Source organism: Rhinolophus sinicus, chromosome 15, assembly GCF_057876585.1.
Source record: "Rhinolophus sinicus isolate RSI-liver-muscle chromosome 15, RSI-T2T, whole genome shotgun sequence".
Classification (NCBI taxonomy): Eukaryota; Metazoa; Chordata; class Mammalia; order Chiroptera; family Rhinolophidae; genus Rhinolophus; species Rhinolophus sinicus.
In genome coordinates this window covers 46,588,945-46,615,963 of record NC_142515.1, presented here as the reverse complement: position 1 = coordinate 46,615,963, position 27,019 = coordinate 46,588,945, and the positions used below count along the sequence as shown (strand labels likewise).

Below are 27,019 nucleotides of genomic sequence, written 5' to 3'. Positions count from 1 at the left end.
ATACAGCCAACCATGCAGAGAAGGGTCTTTGAGAGGAACTTGGCTTCTTCTAAAAAGACTTTCAGCGTTCTACATTATACTTTAAGCAAGTACTACTTTAACTTATTTAGAGAGAAGTCTAAGGGATAGTAAAGATCCATTAAATCGAGTGCATTCATTCTCTACTATGAAATTGCATCTGACCTAGCTAAAGGAAAATTATTTTGTTAGTTACTTGAGTCATCAGAGTAAGTAAGAGAGGTCATATTCTCTCAGGAGTGACCCAACACTGGCAAATAACCTAAGTTAAGAATATCTCTATAAGTTATGGTATTTTATTTTAATTCTGTATACTTGAAGTTAGAAATTTTTAGTATAACAGATCTCTTGGCCAAAAGTTTACAGAGTAACACATAAAATAATGTTTAAAATGTGGAGGTGCATAATAAGAGAAAAAGAAACTAAAACGACAGAGAAATACCAATTCTTATGTAACAAATTGGCAAAGGTATAAAAGTTTTACCGCTCTCATACACTGCTAGTAGCAATGTAAAAAGGTACAACACCTATGAAAGGAATAAGGCAATACCTTCCAAGATTACAGATGCATTTATCCTTTGACCCAACAAACCCACTTGTAGGAATCTATCATACAGATCACAACTATACAGGTTACTCATTTAAGTAGCAAAAGATTGGAACAACCCAATCACTAGCGGACTGATGAAATAAACTGTGGTACAGCCTCAAGATGAAACACTACGCAGCTCTAAAATGAGAATAAGAAAGATCAATACGTGCTGATATGAAAAGAACCCCAAGATGCATAGTTAAAATTTTAACAGTAAGGTGCAGCATGGTACATATAGAGTATTAGCTTTTGTATTAATCCCCCCATCATCATTTTCCTAAAAAAGATTTTTATTAAAAAATATAGCTAACATACAACATTATATCAGTTTCAGGTGTACACCATAGGTTGTTCAACATTTATATACCTAAAGAAGTGATCACCGTAAGTCCAGCAACCATCTGACACTGTATGATGCTATCACAATGTTATTGACTATATTCCCCATACTGTATATTAAATCCTGATGACTTGTTTTATACCTGGAAATTTGAACCTCATTTCCCTTCACCTTTTCCCCCCTTTGAAAAATTTTTCAACTACAGTTAACATTCAATATTATTTTAATTTCAGGTGTATAGCATAGTAGATAGACATTTTTATAATTTAAGAAATGATCCCCCTGACTAGTCTAGTACTCACCTGGCACTATACATAGTTATTACCATATTATTGACTACATTCCCTATACTTTACATTCCATGACTGCTTTGTAACAACCAATTTGTACTTCTTAATCCCTTCACCTTTTTCACCCTGTCCCCCAACTCCCCTTCCATCTCTCACTCTAAGAAATCTAGTATCCGACACCATACATAGTTATTACAATATTATTGACTATATTCCTTATGCTATACCCTACTTCCCCATAACTACTTGTAACAACCAATTTGTACTTCTTAATCCTTTCCCCTTTTTCACCTACCCCTGCAATCCCCCTCCCATCTGGCAACCATCAAAATGTTCTGTGTCTAGAAGTTTGTTTCTCTTTTGTTCATTTGTTTATTTTGTTTTTTAGAGTCCATATATAAGTGAAAGCATATAATATCTGTCTTTCTATGTCTGACATACTCCACTCAGCACAATACCCTCCAGGTCCATCCATGCCACCACAGATGGAAAGAACACATTCCCTTCCATGGCCGAGCAATATTCCATTGTATACATATATGTACTACCCCCCCTTTATCCATTCAACCATCAGTGGACACCCAGGCTGCCTCCACATCTTGACCATTGTAAATAATGCTGCAATGAGCATAGGGATGTACATGCCCCCTTGAAGTAGTGTTTTGGGTTTCTTTGGATAAATACACAGAAGTGGGATTACTGGGTCCTTTTTTGTCTCTTGTTATAGCCTTTGTTTTAAAGTCTATTTTGTCTGGTATAAGTATGGCTACTCAAACTTTTTTTTTTTCTTTCCATTTCTATTTTCATGAAATAACTTTTTCCATCCCTTTACTTTCAGTCTGTGTCTTTCAATCTGAAGTGAGTCTCTTGTAGGCAGCAAGGGTTTTGTTTTCTTTTAGGTTTTGTTTTCTTATCCATTCAGCCATCCTATTTTTTTTTATTGGAACATTTAATCCATTTACATATAAAGTAATTGTTGATAGATATGTAATTACTGACATTTTATTCATATTTTTTATTATTATTTTTTTAATCTTAAAGAAGTCCCTCTAACATTCCTTGTAATACTGGTTTGGTAATGATGAACTCCTTTAGCTTTTTCTTGTCTGGGAAGTTCTTTATTTGTCCTTCAGTTTTAACTGATATCATTGCTGGGTACAGTAGTCTTGGTTGTATAACTTTGCTTTTCATCACATTGAATATTTCCTGCCAATCCCTTCTGACGTGCAAAATTTCTGTAGAGAAATCAGCTGACAGTCTTATGGGAGCTCCCTTATAAGTTACTACCTAACTGGGAAATAAACCCTAGCATGATTTTTCAGGATGCTCATAATATAAAACAAGCCCTACCATATTTCCCCGAAAACAAGACTAGGTCTTATATTAAGTTTTGCTCCAAAAGATGCATTAGGGCTTATTGTATATTACAAGCATCCTGAAAAATCATGCTAGGGTTTATTTTCCGGTTAGGTCTTATTTTAGGATTTTCTCTTTGCCTTTAACCTTTGCTATTTTAATTATAATGTGTCTTGGGGTAGGCCTGTTTGGGTTCATCTTGTTTGTGACTGTCTGCACTTCCTGGGCTTGCTTGTAAGTATTTCCTTCACCAGGTTAGGAAAGTTTTCAGTCTTTATTTCTTCAAATAGGTTTTCAATCCCTTGCTTTCTCTCTTCTTCTTCTGGTACCCTTATGCTGTGAATGTTGTTACACTTGATATTGTCCTAGAAGTCTCTTAAGCTATCCTCTTTTTTTTTTTTTAATTCCTTTTTCCTTTTCCTGTTACAGTTGGGTGTTTTTTGCTACCTTGTCTTCCAAATTGCTGATTCAGTCTTCTGCTTTATCTAGTCTGCTGATGATTCCTTCTAGTGCATTCTTCATTGCAGTAATTGTATTCTTTACTTCTGACTGTTTTTCTTCTTTTTTTTATGGTTTCTATGTCCTTTTTTATGATTGCTATCTCTTTGTTGAACTTCTAAGTTCCCTGGGCATTTTTATAACCAGTATTTTGAACTCTATCTCTGGTAAGTTGCTTGCCTCCATTTAGTTTAGTTTTTTTTCCTGGAGTTTTCTCCAGTCTTTCATTTGGGATGTATTTCTCTGTTTCCTCATTTTGGCTGTCTCTGTGTTTGTTTCTATGTTGTAGGTAGGTCAGCTACATCTCCCAGTCTTGCCAGGTGGCCTTATGTAGTAGGTGCCCTGGGGGGCCCACTGGCACAGTCTTCCTGGTCCCCTGGGGTGGGTGCTCCAGGAGTGTCCCTTGTGTGGGCTGTGTGTGTCCTATTATATTTGAGCCTTAATTGCTCTTGGCATATCAGTTGGTGGGACTGACCCTCAGACTGACTAGCTGTGGGGTTTGGCCACACCCACAGCTTACAGGCTGCTGTGCAGGGGGTTTACCCTACTAAGTGGGATTTGCCCCAGTGAGCTCTGGTGCCCGTTGAGACCACCCTTTCGGTGTGCCGCTTGATGGTTCTCTGCTGTAGTTTGAAGCCAACCTCCAAGTATGTTGATTCTGAGGCCTCTTGGGAGGAGCTCCAGTGCAGGCCCAGGTCAGCAATTGCCTGTGACCAGCCGGGATGTTTCTGGTAGGAGCTACAAAGCAATTCATAGTTGGTTGCTGCTTGTGCTGGACCTGGAGGTGCGTGGGAGAGGGCATACTATGAACTGAGGATGGCTGCCACCAGTATCAGGTTTGGGGCAGCTTCATAAAAAGCTAGAATACTCCGAGGCCTGCTGCCAGCTGCCAGCTCCCATAAGGTTCAGCTCATATAGTATGGAGTTGTGTGTGGCAAGGTCTCAGTGAGTCACCAGGGTGGAGAAAGTGGAGCTCACCAGACCAATTCAGATTCAGATTTGGCCATGAGCATGGGGGAAAGGCTCAACACAGGGAACTTGGCAACTGCCCTTCCAGTCCTTGCCCTGCAGACACACAACTCAGTCTTTCTTTATATGTCTCTTATGCCCCCTGAGTCACTGTCCCTCTGCCGGAGCCCAAGGTAAGGGCCTGTAAGCAAGTCTGCACAGGTGCTTTAAGAGGACATCTGGGTTTCCCTGCAGCCTTCTGTCTCACCCAGATAGTTGGAATCCCCACTGTTTCTCACAGCCAGATGTTGTGGGGGCTCCTCTTTTCAGTACTCTTGGCTGGGGACCCTAATGTGAGGCTGGGGTCCCTTGCTCCTCTGTGGCCGAGAAATCCCTCCTAATTTTCATCTGCCACATGGAAGTTTGGCACCAGCTCATATCTCATCTCCACCACTCTTACCGATCTTGATGTGGCTTCTTCTTTATATCATTAGTTATAAAACTTCTGTTCAGCTAGACTTCAGATGGTTCTTTAGGTTGATTGTTTTATAATTTAGTTGTAATTCTGATGTGTTCATGGGATGAGGCAAGCACAGCCTTTATCTGCTTCACCATCTTGTATCTCTCTCTCCCCACCATCATTTTAGCAAGATTTTAAAGGACATTTAAGAAAACTCACCTATTCGACCACTTCCCAACAGTCAAGCTTTTCTCTACTGTACCATATGTCATATTCACCCGTACATGTTTTTCCCTCTAAGATTCTCTTCCTCTGCCTTTCATTATGTTGCAAATACTGTAACATCAATCAGTTTGGCTCAGATGCTACCTCCTACACAAAGTACCTTTACCATAAATTCTCAATGATTGTTACTTTTTCTAACTTCATATTTTTAAAAACCTGTACTATGTGATAAAAAGTGTGATTATGCACTGTCCTGTATTAGGATCTATTTTGGGAATCTGTCTTGTCTCACCAATTTCATTACATTGCAAATTCTTTGAAGGCAGGGGCAATACCTTATATGCTCTTACAGCATCCATGCTGCCTAGTACAGTGCTGTATATACTCTCTCCTTTGGCCATCTTATCTCATCGCGTAGTTTCAATTATCACTTCTAGTTGGGATAATATCAATATCTGCCTTTGCAGCCCTGACTTCTAGGTCCCTTCTCCTACCATTCTCCCTTCACTATGGTCTAACTACATTGGTCTTTTTCTATTCTGCGAACATATTAAACTATTGTCCATGTTAGGATTTTTGTACTTCCTGAATTCCTCTTCTCCCAGATTTTTACAAATACTGATCCTTCTCATCACGCAGGCCTCAGCTCAAATGTCACCTCCTTAGAGAGGCCTTCTCTGACCCTCTTTCTAATGTAGCCACCCTGATCCTCAGACATTCAATCACATTACCGTTTTTTGTTATCTTCAGAACACTTATTATTATCTGAAATTACCTTATATATTTATTTACTTTGTTATTGTTTGCTCCCTTCCCTACATTGTCAAGTCTGTGAGAGAACCTTATCAGTCTTATTCACCAAATAATCCCAGCACCTACAGCAGTACCCTGGCACATGGTAGGTCCTCAGAAAATGTGTGTTGAATCTGTTGAAAGACCAAATGATGGAAATAAGTAATAGTTAATATTTTGTAAGTACTTTGTTATTTGCTTCATCAAATTCTATGCTAGTCTTTGATCTGTTGCGACGGCAGTGGTATATGCAGCTGCTGAAAGGGATTTATAAATTTCCCAAAGCATAAATCTCAACAAGACCCTGACGAGCTTGTATGAACAAACTCTCAGAGCATTTGTAGTTCTAAACACAAATAGTGAGCATCCAATCAAACATGGCCTCTTGATCAAGTGTGTTTATCTTTACTCCTGTCCAGAAATTTCCCTAGAATGAAAATAAAGGAATTTTAAAAAGGTGTAAAAGCGCAAGAACGAAAAGAATGGAAAGGGAGATGACAGCAGACCTGAGACCTCAAAAACTTTTGGAAGTTAGAAAGCAGATCAAAGAAACAAGAGAGTTGAAAAATGTGAAAACCAAGTGCCTCCTTGGGGATGTCAATGAAAGAAGCCAATTTGTGCATCAGAACTCCCCAAGTTTGAGAATTTGGAGATACAAGTTTGGGGATATGGAAACACACTAACAATGAGGAAGGAGACATGAAGCTTAAAACAGGGTAACTGATTTTAAGTTTGGAAAATGAGCATTTAGGTCCCCACAGCAGTCACATCGTCTCTTCTGAGCAGTTAGGAAATGCCCCAGAATGAAGGTTGAGTTGCTGGTTGTGTAAGCAGCTGCTCCATATTGGAGCAAGAGGAAGAAGGGCTTTAGGAGGTATGTCTCTAGGAAAAAACAAATGCACCTGATGACTTAACTGCATGGAACGGAATATTTAGGAGACGTTTTTAAAATGTATTGGAGAATTGAGACACATTTGTGATGGGACCACAGAATTAAGCACATAAAAATAACAAGACAGCAATCAACTCCCGGTTAAAATAAAAAGTTATGTGAGCAAGAAAATACTCATTTTAGCCTGCTGGGCTTGTTAGTGAATAATACTTATATAGAAACAAAGAGGTAAACATTAAATTTTTTAAAACAACAATGTGCTATGATTATATTGAGCCAATGAAGGAAGGAACAATGGAGATGCTGGTTTAGTGAACAGGTGCTAAACCCCCATCTTCTGCAAGGGGAAGTCAATAGAAAATAGCTAACATCAACACAGCAGGCAATAGTGGGATAAGCACATTGCATTTGTTCTCAAAGTATAGTTCACTTTCTGTGAAAACAAAACTGTTTTCATACAATAGTAAGATATTGTTTCCCTTTTCACTGTGTTGACATTTATATTGATGGTGTAAAAGCCACAGTAGGTAAAATTGCAGCACAAATTAAGGTACTGTCAAAATTGACTAATGGTCATTGTGTTCTTCACCACCAGATTCACTTTTTTTTTTTTAATACTGTTTTACTTAAAAAACCCTCGATGAAGCAGTAAAAATCTTTACTTTTATTAAATGTCAACTTTGAGCCACACCTTTTTAACAGTCTGGGTGGTGAAATGGGAAGTAGCATAAAGCATTTTTACTGGATATGGAAGAGCATTTGTGTGATTATTTTATAGGCACTTACTGCATGAAACAGTATTTTAACTTGAAAGAGCAACTGACAAATTATGGTTATTCAGACTTGGATATTCAGCAGTCATTTTCTCAAAAATGGAGGAAGTAAGCCTGTCAGTCCAAGTAAAGATAGCTCATAACATTTGTTGCCAATGAAAAAATTTGAGCTTTCAAGGAAAAGTTAGAGTTTTGGAATACTTGTATCCTCCACAGTAAGTTTAGGGATTCCCAATACTTAAAGACTTTTTGATGAAATCAATGATTATATTAATAAACGTTATTTATAAAAATATCATAATAAAATACATCAACATTTGGAAGATATGTATTACTCATTTTCCAAATGACCAATGGATGACGTCATCCATTCAAAGTTAAAGACGAGCAAAGGGTTTTAGTATAGGAGAATATAAAATTAATTGGTATAGTTTCAGATACCACATTACAACCAACTTCTAAGAAACTACTGCTAGTTGAGCTTTGATGTTGTATCAAACAAGAATAGCTGCATTATATGAAAAGGCTACTAAAATGTTCCTCGTGTTTCCAACTACATATTTATATAAGGCTGGATTTTTAAAATGAACTTCGATCCACATGACATATTACAACAAAGTGAATGCTGAAACAAATGTGAGAATCCAGCTGTCTTCTATTGAGCCAGACATTAAAGAGATTTGCAAAAAATGTAAAACAATGCCACTCTTCTCACTAAATCTTTTTTGAAAAGTTATTTTTCATAAAATTATTTGTTAGCATTTTATTATTGTTATTTAAAAATGAATACATAAATAACTATTTAAAACATGTCTCAGTTTTAATTTCTAATATGCTAATTATAGCTATAACTCACATAGACAAAACCTTTTTTGGTCCTCTATAACTTAAGACTGTGAATAGGTCCTGAGAGCAAAAAAAGTTTAAGAACCATGGACATATTCGTATTATTTAGAAATCTAAAAGTAAAGAAATAGGAAACTGCGAAAAGAGTTGAAAGTGGTCCATTCTTTAATATTGTTTGACTTTTTAGGCCGTGTACCTGTATTTATTTGATAAAGCAAATATAAATATTTGAAAACAAATAAATATCTTTCCTTATATAAACATTATAAGGTTATCTCATTTCTTTAGAAAATGTTTCTCTTCCTTACCAAAATGAGAGTGGAAACATCTATGAGCAATTGGACAGCCAGAGGGTGATATTGGAATGGTTCAAATGCCCAAACTCTGTCAGAGCATTTTGTCCTTCCTCAGATGGCCAGGATGGCTTTAGCCAGCCCCAAAGAACAATCAGTAACCATCACTCTGACTTTAATACCATGACCCACTTAGAAATAATGCACTGGTCAGGCTGCCTTCTGAGAAAGTATTAAAATTTACCCAGCTAACCCAAAGACTTTTGAGAATAAGGAGGAAAACATACTCCCTTCAAATGTCTATCCATCCATGTTAGGGAATGCTTTCATAGAAACGCCCTGGCCCAGCTACATGTTTTTAGAACGCCAAATCCTCATGACACGTACAGAATGGCAGTGATTCATGGCTCAGCAGAAATGAGTCAGTGATCTGGGGAAATGGGGCAGGTCCAGATGATAAAGAACTCACCTTTAATGCACTAAGGATAGCTTGCCAGATCTGCTACTTTGGCTAGCTACTAAGCCTAGGAATTAAAACACTGAAGAGACACATTTTTTTTAGATTTAACTGGACTTTTGGGTTGCATATTACCATTCTGCTGTTAGGTTACTCTTTTATCTAAAATATGGCTTAGATAAGTATTATGACTCATTGTTTTAGCATATTAACGACTTCTAAACGTAATTTGGATGTGTTATTCTGACTCACCAGTAATGATGTTCATTAAAAGAATGATTACTCAGAGCCTTTCTTTAGCGCTACTCCAGCTCTTCCAATGTCCCTGCCCACCTCCTATTGCTGCCTCTCCTAATACCATGTTTGTTTCCTTTACAGAACCTCTATATCACTTATAATTACATATTTAGTTATAAGTTTATTTTTTTAATATCTCTCTCCCTCACTGGACAATAAACATCACAGGGTTTGTTTTGTTTGCCACTTGTTTATCTGTCTCCTAGCCAGATATGGCACATCATAGCTACTTCAAAAAATGTTAGTTGTATAAACGTTAAATGAATGAATTCAAATCAGGGTTATTATAGCCTCAAGTTTGTTTTGTTTTCATTTTTCAAGAAGGCTTAGGGTCTAGAAAAGATCTCTCCTTGATTGTCTGTAACCATCTTTATTTAACAATGCCTGATCTTTTAAGTGTAGAGTGTAAGGCCTGAAATAGCTAAAAGGTAGTATGTTTACTTACTAATATCTTCAGCTCTCTCCATGCATCAGAGTGACTCTTCATATATAGAGTGCAATGGAGTACAGTGCACAATAAGATAATAGCAGATGTTTTCTAATGGGACTCAAAGAAAGTTATGTTGGATTTTGTGACACAATTTGGTGTTTTATATGTCCTGTTTGACTGTTACTGAGTTAAACAACTATTCATATCCATTGGCTATATTCCAATCATGGGAGTGTGGGGGTGCAGGCGGGGAACATTTATCTATGCTTTAAATTTTATTAAAATTTGAGTTCTTCCAGGTGGTAACTTCTTGGTAACTTAAGAAAAGCATGAATAAGCAGTTGGCTAATATAAAATCACCAAGACTACCCCTTACTAAATAGCCAATTTTATTTTATTTATTTATTTTTTTTAAGGAGGGCACAGCTCACAGTGGCCCATGCAGGGATCGAACCAGCAACCTTGGTGTTATCAGCACCATGCTCTAATCAACTGAGCTAACTGGCTATCCCTACATAGCCAATTTTAGACATAACAAAAGGGAGGATTAATAAATGCGAAGATGAGAATAATTCCTAAAATAATTTTTTAAAAGACTAAATACTTTGGACAGGGTTGACTAGAGCTTTTATTTTCTCCTTCTAGAATTCCTATCTTTTCTTTTTCTCATAGTACTTATTACTAAATTATTACTTCATTTACTTCTTTATTAAATAATTTTTTCTTATTGATCTGTAAGACTTTTAAAAATATGATTAGGATTCTTATTATATGAATATGTGTTGTGAAAATATCCTCCCACAATTTGACTTGTCTTTTTATATTATTACAAGGTAGCTTTTTTTTTTTTTTTTTTTTTTTATTGGGGAAGGGGAACAGGACTTTATTGGGGAACAATGGTCAAATTGTTGTCCTTTCAATCTTAGTTGTGGGGGGTTATGTTCAGCTTCAAGTTGTTGTTCTTTTAGTCTTAGTTGTGGAGGTCGCAGCTCAGCTCCAGGTCCAGTTGCCGTTGCTAGTTGCAGGGGGCACAGCCCACCATCCCTTGCGGGAGTCGAACCGGCAACCTTGTGGTTGAGAGGACAGGCTCCAACCAACTGAGCCATCCGGGAGCTCAGCAGCAGCTCAGCTCAAGGTGCTGTGTTCAATTTTAGTTGCAGGGGGCGCTGCCCACCATCCCTTGCGGGAGTCGAGGAATTGAACTGGCAACCTTGTGGTTGAGAGCCCGCGCTCCAACCAACAACTGAGCCATCCGGGAGGCAGCTCAGCTCAAGGTGCCGTGTTCAATCTTAGTTGCAGGGGGCAGAGCCCACCATCCCTTGCGGGACTCGAGGAATTGAACTGGCAACCTTGTGGTTGAGAGCCCACAGGCCCATGTGGGAATCGAACCGGCAGCCTTCGGAGTTAGGAGCACAGAGCTCTAACCACCTGAGCCACCGGGCCGGCCCCCACAAGGTAGCTTTTGATAATTAGCTATTCTTAACTTTAGTGTCAAATTAATTAATTTTTTCTTTATGGTTTTGGTTTTTATAGTTTACTTTTTAAATAAATTTACTGTTTATTTCTATTTCCGTCACCTCATCTTGAATAAAAAAAATATGGCAAGAAAATTTTACTTTATTTACAAATGAATCCCAAGTGCCTGGAATAGTTTCTGATGCATAGTGAGCGCTGAATAAATTATTTTGAATGAATGAGTAAATAAATGAATATTAAATTTTCTAGTTTTGTTGTTGATGCAATGTACTTGAATCTTTTTAATGTTACATATTTTAAATTATAGTTCTTCCTTCCTTCTGTTTGCTATGTTGATCTTTCTTTCAGAACAAATTCTTCTATTTGTTTAATTTGGAGCCTCTTTTATGGTGTTGATTTGTTTATCCCAAGAATTCAAGTTTTGCTTAATATTATAAAATCAATATTCTTTACCACATTAATAAAGAAGGAAAATCATGTAATAATCTCAATAGATCAAGAAAATATGTTTGATAAAATTCAACATCCATTCATGATTTTAAAAAATCTTAATCTTCCTAAACAAAAGGAACTTACAAAATCCTACCTAATGTTAAAAAATGGGAGTCATTCCCTTTAAAAACATAAACAAGATCATAGTATCCAGTATCACCACTTCTATTCAATGTTGTACTAGAGGGCTTAGCCAGCTCAACAAGGCAAGAAAATGAAATATAGAAAGGAGGAAGACCCTCCCCAAAAAAATATCTATAGATAAATTATCATGAATGTAGCAAGGTTGTTGGTTAGAAAGGCAATATACAAAGTCAATTACATTTCTATACATAACAAACACAGAATGTAATTTTTCAAAAAGGTATTTATAGGACCAGCCCAGTTGCTCAGGCTGTTAGAGCTCCATGCTCCTAACTCCAAAGGCTGCCAGTTCGATTCCCACATGGGCCAGTGGGCTCTCAACCACAAGGTTGCCAGTTCAATTCCTCGACTCCTGCAAGGGATGGTGGGCTGCGCCCCCTGCAACTAGCAACAGCAACTGGACCTGGAGCTGAGCTGCACCCTCCACAACTAGGACTGAAAGGACAACTTGAAGGCATCCTCCACAACTAAGATTGAAAGGACAACAACTTGACTTGGAAAAAAGTCCTGGAAGTACACACTGTTCCCCAATAAAGTCCTGTTCCCCTTCTCCAATAAAATCTTTTTTTAAATAAAATAAAAAGGTATTTATAATAGCATAAAAATGAGATGCCTATGAATAAATCTAATCAAAGATTTGTAAGACTCAAAGAAAAAATTCCAATCTTTATTGAAAGACCTTAAAGAATACCTAAATAGATAGAGAAATACAGCAACATCCTGAATATAAGGCCTCAATATTTTAAAGATGTCAAATTTTCCCTAAATCAATCTATCAATTCAATACAATTCTGAAAATCTTAGATTTTTAAAAAATTTTTGTGAAACTTGACAGGATGATTCTAACATTTATATTGCAGAGCAAAAAGCCAAGAATAGCCCGAAATCTTTTAAATGAATAAAGTGGAAATCAAGAACTATTAAAAATCTACTGTGGGATAGCCTGGTGGCTCAGGTGGTTGGAGCGCTGTGTTCCTAATGCCGAGGTCACTGGTTCGATTCCCACATGGGCCAGTGAGCTGCGCCCTCTACAGCTAGGATTGTGAACAACAGCTTTCCTTGGAGCTGGGCTTGCCATGAGCAGCCAGGAGCGGCCAGCAGCCAATGTGAGTGGCCAGCAACCAGCGTGAGCAGAAGTGTGCTGCTGTGGGCTGCTGTGTGCTGCCGTGTACTGCCATGAGTGGCCGGTGGCCAGCATGAGTGGCCGGCAGCCTGCGAGAGCTGCTGTGAGCGGCCGACCAATGGCCAGCTGCCTCAGCCGGAGGGAGCGCAAGGCTCATAATACCAGCCTGGGCCAGAGAGCTGTGTCCTACACAACTAGACTGAGAAACCACATCTTGAACCGGAGTGGTGGGGAGGCAGAAGAAGGGGAATAAAAAAATCTACTGTAGTGAGACAAATAAGCCAAGAAAAAGAATAGAGAGTCCAGAACTAGACCCACACATTTGTGGAATTTTGATTTATGATGGAGCTGGCATTATAGATCAGTGGGAAAAGATGTACTTTGCAATAACCTAGAACAATTAGTTATCCAGTCTTAAAAAAAAAAAATTGAAACAGGTTTCCTGTTTTATACCGCACACAAAAATCACTTTAAATGGATTAAAAGCTTAAATGAGAATGACAAATTATAAAAATTTTAGAAGACAATATACAAAAATATCTTTAGGACTTTGAGATTAGGAAAAAATTTTTAATCTGGACATAAAGTATAAAAACCAAAACCATAAAGGAAAAATTAATTAATTTGACACTAAAGAATAGCTAATTATCAAAAGGTACCATGTAATATATAAAAACAAGTCAAATTGTGGGAGGATATTTTCACAACACATATGTCATATAATTAGAATCCTAATCATATTTTTTAAAAAGTCTTACAAATCAATAAGAAAAATCATTTCTTACAGTCAATAATAAGAAAAGAAGAAACAAACTGACAGAAAAATGAGTGAAAGATGTAAACAGACCCTCCATAAAAAATGAACACTGAATGGTCAATAAATGTATTTTTAAAAATTTTCAACTCATTAGTAACTATGGAAATGAAAATTAAAATCATAACAGGATAATACTTCATACCCATCAGTTTGGCAAAAATTTTTAAATCTTATAATATCCATGTTGGCAATGAAGTATAACAACCAGAACTCTTATACAATGTTGGCGGGAATGTAAATTAAAACAATTCCTCTGGAAAATAATTTGGTATTATTATAAAGTTAAAGTTGTACATACTCTGCCAGCAATTCCATGCCTAGACAAACACATGCACTAGGAGAATATATTAGAATATTTATAATAATATTGTTCATATTAGGAAGGAAACTGGAAACAACCTAAATGCACACCAATAATACATTCCTCTAGTCTTACAGTTAAATACTATATAATGAAAACAAGTGAATTAGAGTTATGTGCAACAACATGGATATACTTTTTAGGGAAAAAAAATTCAAGTAGCAAAAGAATTCATATATATGATTTCACTTATAAAATTTTTTAAAACTTTGTAAAACTTACTGATATCCTTTTTGTAAAAAAAAATTTATTATGGAAACTCAAACATACACAAAGTAGAGAGACTGGTATAATGAACCCCATGTGTACATCACTTAGTTTCAACAAATTATCAGCAAATGGCAAATGTGTCTCTCTTATATTCTCCATATCTCCCCACCTTGGATTATTTTCATGTAAATCCAGGATTTTTTTCATTTCACCTGTAAATACTTCTATACCAATATTGTTTAGGGACATAAATTAGCCTGATTTTTCATCTCAAGACAGATCCCACCTGCTATGGTGAGATGACTCCAACAGAAAGCGTGTGTGAAGGGTGTTCTATTGGAGTAGGGACTGAGGAACAGGTGTTAAAATGTTAACCGGAGATTGCAATATCTGGGTCAAGGACTGAGCAGGGGAATATCCCTCTAGGTTAGGAGATCTCTGAAGACATTACAGAAATGGTCTGCATAGAAACAAACATCAGTTTGTTAAAATACAGTTGTATAGGCCTCACCCCTAGAGACCCTGAATCAGCAGGTCCAAGGTGGAACCTGTGAATTGGTATATCCACCAAGGTCCCCCGTGATGCTGACACTGCTGCTCCAGGGACCTACTTTTAGAAGTCTGTTCTAGGAGTCTTTCAAAATCTAGACCCTGGACTTATCTCAAACCATTTCCTCTTCACTCTTTATGTTCTGGTGGGTGCTATCACTTTCTTCAATTCCTTTAAGTCAACAATTGTCTTGCTGCCTCAAGGGCTTCGAATTTGCTATTCCCTCACCCTGCCACACTTTTCCCCATACCTCATTTTGCTGGGCTAACTCCTAATCATCTTTTATGGCTCAGCTTATATACCACTTTTCAGGAAAACCTCTAATCTACTCACAAGGTTGGGTCCCTTTCCTCCGTGCATCCTTCTTTATAACATCACATTTATAATTATTTTGGAACATAATTTTTGTGGAATTTTTGTTTATTGTCTGTGTTCCTTACAGACACACTTCTGAGCTCCATGAAGGCAGGAAATTTTTCCTGTTCACCGCTTTAATCTTAGTACCTATAATAAAAACTACATGGCACCACACAATGGGATTTATAGATGATGTAATACAGAATTGTATACCTGAAATCTATGTAATTTTACTAACAATTGTCACCCCAATAAACTGAAGAAAAAAAACCTACATGGCACATAATTGACACTTAATATTTTTTGGATGAATGAATGAATGAAAATATCTAGATTTCCCTAAAAGGAAGAAGAAAAAGCCCCTAAACAATGTTACATAATATTTTACATTATAATCACATACACAATTACCTGCAATATTTTTAAGAATGCCCCTATGTCATTTAAGATACAGATATCTTTCTTTATAGCTAATTTATTTCCTCAGCACACTACTCAAAGACATGGGTCCAGAAGTATCAATAGCAAAATGTAACAGCCAAAGCAGACATCAACAATTATAAAACGTGGGCCGGCCCAGTGGCTCAGGCGGTTAGAGCTTTGTGCTCCTAACTCCGAAGACTGCCGATTGGATTCCCACATGGGCCAGTGGGCTCTCAACCACAAGGTTGCCAGTTCGATTCCTCGACTCCTGCAAGGGATGGTGGGCAGCGCCCCCTGCAACTAAGATTGAACATCCTCGAGTCCCGCAAGGGATGGTGGGCTCCGCCCACTGCAACTAAGATTGAACACGGCACCTTGAGCGCTGAGCTGCCTCCCAGATGGCTGAGTGCAGGCTCTCAACCACAAGGTTGCCGGTTCAATTCCTCGAGTCCTGCAAGAGATGGTGGGCAGCGCCCCCTGCAACTAAGCTTGAATGTGGCACCTTGAGCTGAGCTGCCACTGAGCTCCCGGATGGCTCAGTTGGTTGGAGCATGTCTTCTAAACCACAAGGTTGCCAGTTCGACTCCCACAAGGGATGGTGGGCTGTGTCCCCTGCAGCTAGCAACGGCAACTGGACCTGGAGCTGAGCTGCGCCCTCCACAACTAAGACTGAAAGGACAACTTGAAGCTGAATGGCGCCCTCCACAACTAAGATTGAAAGGACAACAACTTGACTTGGGGAAAAAAAAAAAGCCTGGAAGTACACACTGTCCCCCAATAAAGTCCTGTTCCCCTTCCCCAATAAAATCTTTAAAAAAAAAAAAAATTAAAATAAAAGATAAATTCTTGGAAAAAAAACAATTATAAAACGTAAATTTGTGCTACTTCAGGAGGTTGTGTACAAGCAAACATATTAATAATTAGTGTGACCCAGCTGTACATTACTTGGAAAAGAGTTTGGAATCAGGATACAAAAAGGGATCATGGCCATTTGTTGTGATTTTCTGCAGACTCTTTCATCTGTGGGTAATTCATGAATGTATTTCATTTTCTAAAACAACAACTCCAATGAAGCGAAGTCCAAGATTAACAAGCTTTCGAAAATGCTAGTGATGGGCAGCCGGATGGCTCAGTTGGTTAGAGCGCGAGCTCTCAACAACAAGGTGGCTGGTTCAAATCCCGCATGAAATGGTGGGCTGCACCCCCTGTAACTAAAGATTGAAAACGGCGACTGAACTTTGAGCTGAGCTACGCCCTCCACAACTAGATTCAAGGACAACGACTTGGAGCTGATGGGCCCTGGAGAAACACACTGTTTCCCAATATTCCACCACCCCCCCAAAAGAAATGCTAGTGATATAGGATGCCACCCCTACAAAACAAAACAATTTCCACCTATTTAACTTGGAAATCCACAAAGATATGCGAAAATGATTTTTCAAATTGCTAAACTAGGGTTACAAGAATATAGGTAAAATACGGAATACACACAGGAACACATAGAAACAAGGTTAGACCTCAGTTCCCAGGAATACTTATTACATTTCTTACAAAAATAGCAAAAAGGATACTTTTCTTATTGACTGTGGTATTCCTATATGGCAACCCAATATGTTTCACAATTATTTTAATGAATTTTTAAAGGGATCCTCTGGATTAAAATCTGCTCCTGGGTTCTATGGAGATGTCTTAGGAGTTTCTGTTGTGAGCAAGCAGGTAGGGCTGCAGGCTCTTTGTACCCAACCCTCTTCAATCTTAAAAGCACTAATTTTATCTTTTAGAAAACGTGTGTGTAAAGTATGTGTTAGGTAACATGTAACAGATTTATTGTGAGAGAAAAGTGGGAGGAGGCGTTATTGCTAAAAGAAGGTTGGAAAACACTGCTCTGGTCTAGCACTACTAGAAGTTAGTTCCCAGTATTACCTGTATTTTTAGTCTCTTTGTAATTACAGAGATATTGTGTCAAACTTTTCCCAGTGTCCAGGTCATTCCTTGGACTGTCCCCAGGTCCACTGCCTTCTCATTTGACCTTCAGCCCTGTATTTCCGACAGCCTGTTGGATATGGTCCCTTCATCCCCTCACACTCAAGTCATCCACCTCTTCCATTTTCTCAGTCTTTGCCAGTGACCCCATCGTGCTCTCAGGTTCCCAGCTTCAAACTCGTGGAGTAAATTTTTTTACTCATTCTTCCTAGCTAGTCAGTCACCAAATTCAGCTTGATTTCTTTCCACCTAAATATTGCTCACTCACATCTTTTCTCTGCTTTCCCACTGCCCCCACCTCAGGCCCATCAGAGCATTCAATACCTGGGATACCCTCCACAGCTTCCCAAGTGCCTCATGGATCCATTCATTTCCGGTCTAATTCAGTCTTCCAGATTAATTCTACTTAAATTCTCCCTTTAGTATTGCTACTTCCCTGTATACAACCTTAAACGGTTTCCAATTGTTTTTGAACTATTCTGCTTTGTTTTCAAGGCTTTTCAAAATCATCTGGCTCTACTCTTCTTTTCTGTTACGTCGGCCTCCTCCCTATCACATAAAAATATTATTACAATTTCAGCTTCTGGACCTTCATAAGAACGTATAGAGGTGACCTGGCCTAAAACAACCCAACCCTCTGCGTACTTCTTCAATCTTTCCCTCATCTTTTCTCACCTGTTACCCCATGTTATTCACATAGACAAGTACTTGCAGTTCCCTGAAAATTTGTCTCCATGCCTTTGCGCTTTTTTGGCTCTTCTACCCTTGTTCTCCTCAAATTAAAGTGGCACCTCTGGTGTTAACTCTTCTTTTATCCTGAACTCCAGGCAAAGTAATCACATCTTCCTTTTAGTTGTCATTGCATGCTATACATACTTCTGTTATAGCCCTTATTAAACAATACTGCAACATTTTGATTACATGTTTGTCTGGTTGAGCTACCCTCCTAGAATAGTTTTAGACTTGGTTTAAAGCAAGGTCCCTGACTTCCAATAACTCACAATTGTTTTGTACTCCTGGCAAGTCACTTTAGTAACTCAATAGGTATTTGTTGAATGAATGAATGAATGAATGAATGAATGAATGGAATGAGTAAATTTCTACCTAAATCCTTCTTACTCTTCAAGGTTTAATTAAAACCCCTTATGTCTCTGAAGCCTTCTTTGACTTTTCTAGTCCTCCATTCCTTCTCTGAAGCCTGATAGTTCTTATGGTTTGTACTATAAAATTAGGATGATTTCTATAATTGGATAGCAAGCTCCTTGAGGACAGGGACACATTTTATATGTACATTGTCTCTGTCACTACACTGATCACAGTACTGAGCACATAGGAAAAGCTAAATAAATATTGGATTTCTGGTTAGAGTTATGTAAATTCTATATTTAGGAAAATAATGACAGCTAATAGTCTACCTGGAAAGTTCTAAACTTTTTCTTAATATAATTGCAGTCATGAAATTAAGTAGTAATTCTTTCAGAAAATATTTAGTGAACACCTACTAATTTCCTGGCACCAAACTAGTAAAGAAATTCTTCCCAAGTAAAATTAGTATTGCTTCATGGAAGCTATGTATATTTTTTCACTTTTAAATTTATAACTGGTTAACTAAGTAGTTTTTGAGTGACCACCAGAGTACTTTGTTTTTTGAAGGAGAATGAGATCTTATAGTTCTTCTTGGCTGAGTTTTCTCGCAGGAGCACTGAATTCTTTTTTGTATCTGAGATTATTATGGTCAAGAAATGGGGAGAATGAATCCTAAATAATCTGGTCTAATTTTTTTGTTGTTGGTTCGATCTATGCCCAGAAATGAGTGGGTCATATAAGACTAATCTAAGTAACCTGTGAGTGTACCATAACTTGAGTGCTCACCAGCTTACTTAGATCCACCAGGTGCCACTGAGTGGCATCCATCATGGTGCTGTGATGACATCTTGCCAGCATTACTAACCAGAGTCCCAGGATGTGGCGTCAGGTGTACTTAGAACAGAAGGGTAGACACTGCCCTGTGTTGTTCAGTGCCAACCCTTTGCTACATCGTAAGCCAGTCTCACTCCTGCTTTAAATCTAAGTTTCTTGTTTCTTTATGCATTAGTTCACTCATTGTTTCCTAGTAAATACTATAGGCCAGAAGCTGTGCTTGGTGCTCAATATACAAAGGTAAAACAACAGAGCCTCTCAAGGAGGTCATTTGGATAACCAGATAGTTAGGTATATGCCATGGTAGAAATAATATTTAATATTGGTTTATGTTGCCTTTGAAAAACAAAATTCAGTAAATGAGTATGTCTTTGGACTAGAATCCCTTGAGTCAATATGCATACATAATTAAAAATGTTATTATTCATACTAATACTATTACCATCCTATAATAGCAATATTTTCTAGAATAAGTGTTAAATAGTAATGAAGTCATATTCTAGTAGTAATTAGGTGGTGAGGGAGGTAAAGTAGATCTGACAGGACTCTGAGTACCAGTAATTCTTTATAAAAGTAATATGCTTCAAGCACCTTATTCATATATTATTACATTATAGAATTAGAGGTAACAAATGTCACCCTGGGGCTACAGCCAGATTCACATTTTGTGGGGCCTGAAGCTCATCAGTATGGGAGGGCCACATCAAAAAATAAAATAAAATTAGAACACAAAATTAGGTATAGCTTATGCAAATAAGGAGCCCTGAACTTTAGCTTCATTTGCTTTCACAGAAAAGCTGACTGGTAGACACATAGAAAATGAATATCCTGTCTACTCATCTGTCATATTCGGAAAAGACTTGGGCATTAGGGAAAATAGTTCTGCTGCAGCTGATATCAAAGTTTATTATAAATATAATACCTGTAAAATGAATCTCTAAATTGATCTTAGCCACAGCCTTATTCTATCTTTATTCTATCAGTTTTTATTCTGTTATTTGGCTTTCTTTAAAATTGAAAAAATACCACAGGTATTTTATAAAAGTAATATGCTTCAAGCACTGAGTATGGATCATAAATGCTTTCTATAGACCTATGCTGTCTCATACCATAGTCATTAGCCACAGGTGGTACTGGGCACTTGACATGTCGCTAGTGCAACCAAGGAACTGAATTTGAAATTATATATAATTTTAATGAATTTAAAATAAAAAAACTGATGCTCAGTTCAGTTAGTTACAGAATTTTTACATATGTTTGAAACAACTCGTGTATGTCAATTTACTCTTTCAAATATAAATTTTATGAAATCTAAATGCAAATTAAGCATTTCCTAGGAAAATTTAGCAGCCAAATGGAGGGTAAGTATAGAATTCATACTTACTTAGTAGGATTTTGAAGCCCTACTATGACAAAAAGAATGTAGAATATCATATGAATAATGTTTATATTGATTACATGTTGAAATGATGTTTTTAAAATATTGGTTAAATAGATATTTTAAAAATTAATTTCACCCAGTTTGCTTTTACTTTTTAAAAGTATGGCTACTAGACAATTTCAAATTGCAAATATGGCTAATATTAAATTTCTATTAGACAGTACTGCGTTAGATTCCGTTTTTCTCAAAGGGAGTATACAATTTTTGAAACCACTTACTTAAGAGATAAACTGAGAATCATGGTAGATGGAAAGCAATTACTAAACATTACTAATGGGACATTTTTACCTTACTTGAGGTGGCGGAATTCCTACCACTATGCAATCCAACTGTACTCTGCTTCCTTCTGGAACTTCTCTGCTCCGTAACTTTTGAGTGAACCGGGGAGGTTGTCCCAGAGGTTCTTCATAGTACAAAGATGAAGGTGAAGACCCCGGGGTGGTGTCTCCAGCAGCTGCTTCACTGGCAGCCTGCTCAGCTTCCCGCCGCTTAGCTTCCTGCTGTTCAAGGGCGTGATTCACTTCATTATCCCTACTATCTGCAGGGATAGGGATAGGAACAGAAGATCTTTCTCTTTCTGATAGAGCTGAGAAACTGCAGCTATTTTCCTGCATAACTTTGTTTTGAGATTCCGATTTACTCTTGTGGTTTTTGCAGGCACGAGGTCTAATCCTTTTGGAGCTATGGGCTTTGAAAAGGGAGGACAGCTCTTCAATGAAATCGGCAGCCTTATTTAAGAATACTTTTTTGGACTGGGCTTCAGAACTATACTGTGGCCTTTTTGCCTCCTGGGGGCTCTCTTTAGAGCTGGTAGGACTTCGAGAGTTATCCTGGCAGAAGTTAGGGTCGAAACTTGATTTAGATGAGTGTTTCATCTGATCAGAAGAAAGGCATTTTCTAGCTGGAGCTTCATCTCCTTTCTCCAAAGGGTCATGATTGATGGCTAATCTTGCCAGATTGACACTTTCATCTAATTCTTCTTGGCTCAGAAAGGCTGAAAGATCTGGAAGGTCATCTTGACCTCCTCCACCTTCAGCAGCTCCAGAAGGACTACCAAAATGGAAAGGGTTGGAAGAAGGCTCTGCTCGACTCCTCTCATTGTTTCCCCGATGTCTAGTTTCTGCTAAATAGCTCTCCCTTAGAAGCTGAGAGATGGAAGTAGAAGCTTCTATGCTGTCGTCTTGCATGCTGTCACAAAATAATCAGAAGTTTGGATCATTTCCAGAGAATAACAAGTCTATGTTTATTATATCACAATGTATTCTTAAGAACTTAAAGCTTAAAATAAAAAATTGCCTAATTTTGATACTTTTACAAAATTCATTATAATGACATAAAGATTATTCTAAAGTTGTAAAATGAAGAGGAACTGAGTGAGATTTTATTGAAAATAAAAATAAAAACATAGGTGTTACCACTTTGTTAAATCCTTGAAATACATGTTCAGTTATTAAAGCTATACTATAACTATAGTGACATTAAGTACAACTTCTAAACATAATTTTAACAATATCTGTACAGGGCTTTTATTTATAAAGTGCTTTCATATACAAAGATTTGCTCTGCATCCTCTTCCCTTTACCCTGAATGTAATAAAATAATAGAAATTAAAAGATATCGAAAACATAACTTCATCTAGTTAGTGAAAATACAAACTTGATCTAGACCATGAAAATAAAAAATGCTTTTGGTTGGCTTGTTGTTTATAGGCTCAGTCTGCTCTGGAAATCTATAATGATTTAGCCTGTTCAAATAAGGTATAATTAATTTAATTTCTGCAAAGATATGAATTAGAGCCTAGGTTTTAAAATATCCCTTAAATTAACATTAGGGAAGAGGGGTTATGGGAGACAGGGAAATGGGGTGCAAGATAGGACACTTTTCACTGCATACTCTTTCCCTGACTTTTGAATTTTAATTATATGAATAAATTAACAATACAATAAGTAAATAAATTTTAAAGTCTTAAGAAAATGGTACAATAACTTTAGTTCAAAGTTCCCTAGACTAGAGATTTTGGTAATGCGAACCAATTTTATATTATTAATATTACATTAGTTTATTCATTTACACACTTACTAGAAGGATGGCAAACTTGTGACCCATAGGCGGTGACTCCTCTCTCCTTAAAAGATGCAGGGGATTACAGTACTCTTCCCATTGACCATGACTTTCTTAACACTCCACTCTTGCCACCACTAATCAATCAGAGATGGTAATGGGAATGAAGACTACAGTATTTATCATTCTTGTGCTGGGCCTTGTGTGTTAAGACAGGGGGATTGTAATGGTGGCACTAATTCTATTTTGAAGTTTGGATCTCTGGTATAATTTGATTTAATAAGTGTAATTGAGCTTGGGACTTTTTGAAAGCTTTCTTTTATTCACTTCCTTCCCATCGACTGTTAATGATTCTGCTTCCTGTACATTTACTATGCAGTTTCAATGGTTCTGTTTAATTCTGCCATGCAGGCCCTGTGACTTGGGAGAGGTTTTGCATCTGTATGGGATCCACTCCTAGCTCCAATTTAAATCTACATAACAAATGCAAAGGTTGTGATAACCAGCTTAACCGCACCTTCCCCCATCCCAACAGACAAAGCCAAACTCAATGGAAAATTCCACTACAGGCTTCCACTACTGGCCAAAGCAATTTACATCCTGGTTAGAAAATATAAAACTTGAGACCAAACAAAGACTCAACGCAATAGTTTGCAATAGTTCCCCGCAGACTTTGCCCAGCTGACCTTTCTCTTACTTTAATACATCTTCCTTCTGTATTTCTACTGACTCGTAAATTCTTTCACGGCCCGCGAGTGAGCAGAGACAACACTGTGCTGGGAAGATTGAGAAGAAAGTAACCTCCTAAATCTTTTCAGGCTTTAGGGTTCTATGACAAAACTTACTTCAGTTCATCCTTTTCCTTGTATGATAACTTCTCTTATGTCACAAATAAGGCTTCCTAGGAACCGCCCTAGTTCTCAAACTTTTAGAGTGCTATCCAAAACTAACCTCTAAATTGGCAAAGTAGGCAGTGACCTTGAGAGGGCAATTGGAAATGGCTAAACAGATCATCTACAGCAAAATATTTTTCCACATGCTTGCCACAGCCTGCGATTGCCACTACTGGATCCACTTGTTTGGGTGAAGTCTATTGTGCCTTAAATAAAGATTAATTGAAAAATGCAAAGATTTATCTACAAAAATATTCATCATAGTATAGGTAATAATATTAAAAAGTTAGAATCATGTCCAATAAGAAATTAGTTAATTAAATTATGATATACTCATTAAACAGAACTATATGGCTATTTAAAATTTTGTAGAACAGTAAATGACATACAAAATAGTATATGAAAGTGTAATTGATATCTTAAAAGAAAATTTGTCTCATATGTGCATTAACTATATAGAAAGAAGAACAGTTAAAGATATATGAAATCAGACACAAAATCCTATTTGAAAGTTTAATTACTATTCTGATTGAAAATCCTTCTCATTCATAAATCAATTATTTCATTAACCTAGTTTGAGTTTCTGGATATGTTTAAATGTGAGGGAGAAAATTAAGGGCTTTATAAGTCAGGATGGCCTCTCTATTAATTGGACATTATTTTATATTGTGTTTTTTTTTTTGTTTTGTTTTGTTTTTTTAATTAAATTTATTGGGGTGACAATTGTTAGTAAAATTACATAGATTTCAGGTGTACAATTCTATATTACATCATCTATAAATCCCATTGTATGTTCATCACCCAGAGTCAGTTCTTCCATCACCATATATTCGATCCCCCTTAAATATTGTGTTTTAATGTAAGGTTGTCTAACTGTTTTTTAAAAGGTGGCCTTTATATTAAGTCAACATGGAATGAGCATTGGCCTTGGAATAGATCTGTTTTCAAATTCTGGCTTTATTTCTTAGCAGTTGTGTGACTTTGAGAAAACTACTTAACTTCTTTGACTTTTGGGTTCTTCATCTATAAAACACAGACAATATCTATTTCCCAGGGCTAGCCACTAAAATTTAGGGCACTCAAAAGATGTTAGTAAAAACCAACACTTAGGTAAAGGTGATGTTAAGTTGAAAAACTTTCAAGAAGTTTTTGTTTATGGTGGAAATAAAAAATGAAATACTCATATAAGTAATCACTGCTCTCTGCAACTGTTTTGTTTTCTTTTTTAAATGACAGAAACCAATTGATATGTAAATATATGTTCTGATGCTTATGGTCCTGAGAAATTATTATGATAACAAAACTTTCAGGTTTTCAAAGTAAAGGATTTCTTTAATGTTTTAATGTAGTATTTATTACTTAAGACTGGAGTTAGATCTAATTCAAATCCCAGTGCTGACACTTCCTAGCTGTATAAACTCAAGCAAGTTACTTAACTTCTTAAGCCTCAGTTTACTCTTCTATAAAACAGATATAATAACAGCAGCCATCTCATAAGTTGAAATGATGATTAAACGTGCTTGGCTTTGGTAAACATTCAATAAATGGTAATTATTATTATTATTATTTAACAACTGTAGCCTCATACCATGATAAAAAATGGAAACAGAACTAGTAAAGTGACTTGATCCAAGGACAAATTTTGAAGAGAAAATGAACTTTTGATTTATATTTAATTCAACATTATCTATCTATATTCCATTGAAATACATGTAGTCTCATTAACAAACTGTGCTGCCTTTAGATCTTTGTATACATTCTTTTCTTTTTTTAATTAAAATTAATTGGGGTGACAATGGTGAGTAAAATTACATAGGTTTAAAGTGTACAATATTCTGTCTGCCTGGGCTGCGCCCTGCCCCCACTCCCTTCTCTGTCTTACTGGGCCAAGTTCTGCATGGTCTTCCATTCTTGGCCGAGGCATTGCGCTGGGATTTCTTCTTTTCTCTGGGTTGGGCTCCTCTCCAATGTGCTCCCAAAGCTCACTGTCCTTATCCCCAAACACAGCACTACTACAATATAATAAAATTGCCTATTTACTTTTCTGTCTACCTCACTTTTTTTTTTTTTAAGGAGGGCGCAGTTCACAGTGACCCATGTGGGGATCGAAACGGCAATCTTGGTGTTATTAGCACCACACTCTAACCAACTGAGCTAACCGGCCACCCCCTACCTCACTTTGTTTGTACACTATCATCTCTATATATACACAGCACACAGAAGATGATCAATAGATATCTGCTGAATTATTTTGTTCATTAGAATTTCCTGCTAAATAATTGCTGTTTATCAGTTTTTTAATTGCAGGGTAAAGTAAGATAGATAAATAGAAATAGTATTTACAAAGAAAACTTACAGACAAATAGAAAAAATATAAATATATTTTATATATAAATATATAAATAACTTCAAATTGACTTTCAAATGCAAATTTATTTATAGTGGATAAAATGACTGGAATTATGTTTTGTTCTCATACCAAAAGTATCAGATGATACTTCTGATGATAATCAGAAACCTGGGTTTGTATCCCAGTTCCAACACTAAATAACTTGGCAATCTTTTTTTTTTTTTTTTTTTTTTTAACTTTTATTTATTTTAAGTGTGTTTTTCCAGGACCCATCAGCTCCAAGTCAAGTAGTTGTTTGAATCTAGTTGTGGAGGGCACAGCTCACAGTGACCCATGCAGGGATGGAACCGGCAACCTTTCTGTTGTTAGCACCACACTCTAACCAACTGAGCTAAGTGGCCACCCCAACTTTGCAATCTTGAGCAAGTCATTTAATGCATCTGAATCTCAATTATCCTCATCTAGCAAATGGGATAATAACAACTCCATCTCAGAGAGTTCTCAGATGCAAATGCATGTATAAATTGTTAAACTGATAAATATTACCTACAACAAAAAATATGAAAATGTATCACTTTCTCTTTCAAGTGTTAATTTAAAAACTGTGGGGCGCCAGTTAGTTCAATTGGTTACCAGTTTGATTCCCACATGGGCCACTGATGGGTCCTGGAAAAACACACTTAAATAAAAGTTAAAAAAAAAATAAAGTGTTTGCATACAGAAAAATAAATGTTAAAAAAAAAAAACTGTTATGAAATTTGTACTTTAAAAAAAGCCCAAGTGCTATCATGGATACCCTAGCTTTCCTTTATTCATCCATTAAATATTTATTGAGCATCTACTGTGTGCTGGTCTAGGCACTATGGATTCAGCAGTGAACAAAAGACAAAGTCCCTGCCTTCATGGAGCTG

General features: G+C 36.9%; 1 protein-coding gene and 1 long non-coding RNA gene across 3 annotated transcripts in view; one reads left to right on the top strand and one right to left on the bottom strand.

The window, feature by feature from the left end:
* The window catches only part of LOC141572938 (uncharacterized), an 83,702-nt gene that overhangs the window by 36,379 nt on the left and 20,304 nt on the right, over nucleotides 1-27,019 (top strand). The window lies entirely within an intron of this gene.
* MYPN (myopalladin) overlaps nucleotides 1-27,019 on the bottom strand; it is a 92,913-nt gene that overhangs the window by 58,763 nt on the left and 7,131 nt on the right. For both annotated transcript variants that reach the window (XM_074339509.2, XM_019731758.3), the window contains exon 2: nucleotides 21,093-21,992. In XM_074339509.2, the coding sequence (XP_074195610.2) occupies nucleotides 21,093-21,991 (899 nt within the window). In that variant the 5' untranslated portion in view covers nucleotide 21,992. The remainder of the gene's footprint in view (nucleotides 1-21,092; nucleotides 21,993-27,019) is intronic.